This window comes from Lactuca virosa, chromosome 1, assembly GCF_052849685.1.
Source record: "Lactuca virosa cultivar CGN04683 chromosome 1, Lactuca_virosa_CGN04683_v6, whole genome shotgun sequence".
Lineage (NCBI taxonomy): Eukaryota > Viridiplantae > Streptophyta > Magnoliopsida > Asterales > Asteraceae > Lactuca > Lactuca virosa.
Window position 1 is genome coordinate 129,911,880 of NC_136426.1, and position 4,785 is coordinate 129,916,664.

At 32.7% G+C, this 4,785-nt stretch overlaps 1 protein-coding gene across 1 annotated transcript; it reads right to left on the bottom strand.

The window, feature by feature from the left end:
* Window positions 1-1,252: 1,252 nt before the first annotated feature.
* On the bottom strand, window positions 1,253-4,352 carry LOC145158089 (2-isopropylmalate synthase A-like). Its single transcript, XM_079077034.1, has 12 exons — window positions 3,629-4,352; window positions 3,258-3,471; window positions 3,116-3,196; window positions 2,902-2,991; window positions 2,732-2,818; window positions 2,552-2,652; window positions 2,417-2,450; window positions 2,248-2,322; window positions 2,088-2,171; window positions 1,856-1,990; window positions 1,629-1,771; window positions 1,253-1,547 (listed from the first exon to the last, which is right to left on the bottom strand). The coding sequence occupies exons 1-12, from the start codon at window positions 4,261-4,263 to the stop codon at window positions 1,451-1,453; spliced, it is 1,776 nt and encodes a 591-aa protein (XP_078933160.1). The 5' UTR covers window positions 4,264-4,352; the 3' UTR covers window positions 1,253-1,450.
* Window positions 4,353-4,785: the final 433 nt, after the last annotated feature.

A 4,785-nucleotide genomic window follows, 5' to 3' on the forward strand; every position in this document is an offset into this window, starting at 1 on the left:
TTATGTGTGTGTATTGATTTTTTGCAAATATGTGTGTCATGTCAATTTCTAGTGGTGGTCAGTGGTGATGGTTTGTGTGTGTTTGTATCGAGTTCCCGGTGGTGGCGGACAATGGTGGCGGCGACGGTGGTGGTGGTGGTGGCAAAGGTTGGTGATAGATAATAGACGATGTTGCTCGTGGCATAGGGCGGTGGTGATGGCAGAGTGTGATGGTGGTGGCAGAGGCTGGTGGTAGTAGACAATGGTGGTCATACACACATTTCATGTAAATATGAGGGTTGGCTTTGTGACCGGCTAAGGGCTAAGAGGGTGCAAAACCTGCTAAAACGTCAAAAAAAAAAAGAAGACACAAATGCTAGGCATCAATAACATAAAAACTAATTTAGGATATAACCATACATTATATATATATATATATATATATATATATATATATATATATATATATATATATATATAACGATAAGCCTATCGAAATTTCATATCAAAATTCAGAAAGTATGATTTACTTTTGTCATGAAATGTCTTGTATAAATAAATAAATAAAAATGAGCATTTTTCAATGCAAAATACCTGGTTGCAGAATCAAACTAGCAGTGGTTTAGGTTGGCATAGCCCTTCTTTTTCAACTTTAAATTCACCTTTTTATGGTGTCAATATACTACTTTTTTTTGCATAAGATCCAAATAACCAAAACTAGTAACTATTTTTAGTGCTCTTTCTTGAATATTGAAGGTACAAAATATACCACCACATAAATTCCACCATAGAAGTAACTGTAACAAAATTTCATTAACAATTTGGCATAAATTGATTCTAATTTTGATTTTCTATTGTTTTCATTACAAAAACCGGTTATTAAAATATAAAGATGCCGAATTAGACCCAACTTTATTCAATTGGCTTGATTTTCAAATAATAATAATAAACTTTAAAACACAAATCCAAATAAGGGGTTGTTTGGCAGAATATCAACTTTTAAAATCTAAATTTTTAAGAGATAAGAAAAGGCAATGAGAAAGATAAAGGAGACAATGGTGTGAAATAAAAAGAGAAGGAAAATGGTTTATTGAAAAATTATGGTATTTCTAGAACACGTTCTTTTTTTATTCTTGTATAACTCATTTTATAATTTGGAGCTGCTGAACAATTAAGAGGCTATCAAATCAATAATTGAAAAATTAAGAGGCTACCAAACAGCCCTTAAATGCATTGAATTAGATCATTTTCAAGGAAAAAAAAAACAGAATCATTTAACAACTTTCTATGCATTTTTTTAGAAAGTTTAGACAACACCAGTGGCATCAATACACAACAGAACTGAACAAATCCAAAATTCTCAAATTTATGTCACAATTATTAAAAAAAATAATAATAAAATCCTCCAATGAAAGCCCTAATTTTACTACAAGAAAACATTACACACCCCCAATTATATAAAATTGTACTTTCATTTTGATTGCATTTTCAACCCTAACATCTTGTTAAGAGCTCCAACATACGCTCTCACACTTGAAATCACAATATCCATGGATGCCCCTGTTCCACTATCAAAAAAAAAAAAAAACAATTATATAACTTTTTTTTTTAATTTTAAAAAAGAGATATAATATATCATATATATATACCTATATGATCTTGCATTCTTTCCTCCAGTTAAATGAGTTGTTGTCTGATTGTTTTCTTCATTAATTACAACACGTGTGCTTGCAATTGCATCAATTCCTGCTGTAACTGCTGACATTGAGTACTCCAATAGTTTCACAGGCGCCTGTAAATAAAACAAAAAAACAAAATCATAATTTAAAATCCAAAATGACCATTTTACCCTTACAAAAAGATTTATGATTTGAACCTTGACAATGAGATCAACTGCTTTATAAGCTGCATCAACAGGTCCTGTTCCAGTTGAGCAAGCAATGTGTTCTTTTCCTTCACTGTCTATTAACTTAACTGTTGCTGTAGATAGACCAAGGGTCCCACATGTAACCTGTCAATTTTATTACTATAAGAATATTTATATATATATATATATATATATATATATATATTTTAATTTTTTAAATAAAAATGAAAATGAAAAATACCTGAACATCTCCAAACTTCCAAACAATTTGGGGCTGGAATACTTCATCTGATACCAATGCTACTAAATCATCATCAGTTATAACCTAAAAACATAATAATTTTATTAGATTTTAGAAATTAAAATAATCTTAGATACCATGAAAAAAAGGTTTTTAGTACCTTTTTCATTTCAGCTACGGATTTAAATCGCCAAAAAAGATCATTAAGTTCCTTTCCATCAATGTCATAACCAAGCTGAAGAGTGAAATAGAAAAAAGATTTAATGCATAACAATTAAATAATTGGTTGCTTAATTAAAAAAATCAATGAGTTCAAAAGAGAATTTCACCTCAAAAAGTTTAGATTTCAAAGCATGGCGTCCACTGTACAACAATATTTAAAAATCATTATCTTGTATAAAGAATTTTATTTTTTTCAAGGAACCAAAATAACAAAAAATAAATAACTTGTTATAAGAATATACCTGAGTTTTCCAAGTGTAAGACCAGATTCATTAGATCTGTAAAGTCCAATATCTTCAGGAGACATGATTTCATATGTGTTTCTGTTCTTTAGCATTCCATCCTACAAAGGGTATATTTGGTATTATAAGTTAATTGAAACTTTTACTTTTCACACAAATTTATATGTAAATTGTTGCAACCTGATGGATTCCACTCTCATGAGCAAAAGCATTAGCACCAACAATAGCTTTATGTGGTTGCACCATTAGTCCACTGTATTCTTCCACCTATAGATCAAGATTTATATAATGTTATAATTATAAATTATAAACTTATAATATATTAGAAGGAAAGTATAAATATATAATACCATTTTGCTAGCCATGACAATATGTCTTGTGTTAATGCCAGTATACAAACCACCCAATAACTCTCCTTTGCATTTTAGAGTCATTACAACCTATATTCAATAAAAGAAAAGAAAAGAGAGGAAAAGAGAGAGACCCATTATTTAAATAACTTTTAATTTGTTAAAAAATGGAGACTTGAAGTTGATTGTATATTATTTACAGTTTTACACTCACCTCTTCCAATGAAGCATTACCAGCTCTTTCTCCAATTCCATTGATTGTTACTTCTAATTGTCTTGCACCTGAATAAGCACCCTGGAATCCAAATAGATTAGCATATGAATCAAGGTTTATTTGTATAAGATTAGTAGATTACCTCTAGAGTATTAGCAGTTGAAAGCCCTAAATCATTCTGGCAATGAGTAGAAATGATGACATTCTCGATTCCAGGGGTGTTTGCTTTTATGTCGGCGATGAGTTGCCCAAATTCACGAGGCCAGTTATAGCCCACTGTATCAGGAATGTTGAGAGTAGTTGCTCCTGCTTTAATAACTTCACCCAATATCTCATATAGAAATTCTCTTTCTGATCTGTTCATAGACATAAAACGAATCTATAGTTTCTATCAATAAACCCTAATCATGACAGGTTCAGAAGAATCAGAGAAAGGGAATAATTGGGGCAAAATCCTGATGATTTTGATTCTGATTGTTCCAATACAACAATGAGGGATGAATGATAATGTACCTTCCAGCATCTTCAGGGCTAAATTCAACGTCATTACAGCCCAAACTTCTAGCATATGCGACCATACTTCTGGCTTTTTCAATCACTTGTTCTTTCGACATCTTTAGCTTATACTGCATGTGGATCTCACTCGTTGCAATGAAGGTATGTATCCGAGGGAACTTAGCATGTTTAACAGCCTCCCATGACTTATCAATATCATTCTTATTGCATCTCGCTAAGCCACAAATGACAGGGACATGGCCACCCTCTTCGGCGCCGACATTTCCGACCTCCTTTGCAATTAGCTTAACGGCTTCTAGGTCTGCTTCGGAGGAAGCAGGGAATCCTGCTTCAATAATGTCAACGCCGAGTTTGGCAAGTTGACGAGCAATATCGAGCTTTTCCTTGGTGGTCATGGTAGCGCCGGGGGATTGTTCTCCGTCTCGGAGAGTTGTATCGAAGATGCGGACATAGTTTGGGTCTGAAATGTGGTGGGGGATGTAGTCCGGGCGGCGGGAGCAGAGGATTGCGAATGATTTGTGGGGTTGGGTTATTGAGGGTTTGAAATAGAATAGAGTGCGGATTCGATTGGTGGAGGAGGGGTTGATGGTCGGAGAGAAGAAGCTTGGGATGTGCGAGAGAGACGCCGCCATGGCTATGGTGGAGACAGAGCTCTGTGGGCGTGGGTGAGGGATGAAGTTTTAAAGAGGGTTATTTGAAGTAGTCAACCTCAACCACAACATGACATGCTTCCCATTTCACCAAACATTCATATATGAACAAATTATTTTCATAATAGAAAAATTCCTAATATTATTAAATATTTTATAAAATGGAAATAAATTTATAAACTATGTCCATATGCCATAAAAGAAATTTATTAATCAGTTCATTTCATTTCAGCCAAATATATACCTACCCTATGTGATTGATGATGACTACAATGAATTGATTATTGATGCTACAAATTAAAATGTTAGAGTGTAGCCTTGTTACCTAGAAACTTTTGGACTCCCAAAATGACTTTTTTTTTTTTTTTTTTTTTTTTTTTTTTTAAATATAGTGAAGGAATCAAAAACGAAATCAAACACTTGAACTTAAATATGGGGAATATACTTAAATACCACTAAGTTAAATTTTTAATGATATAACAGGCTAATAATAATTCTTAAAAA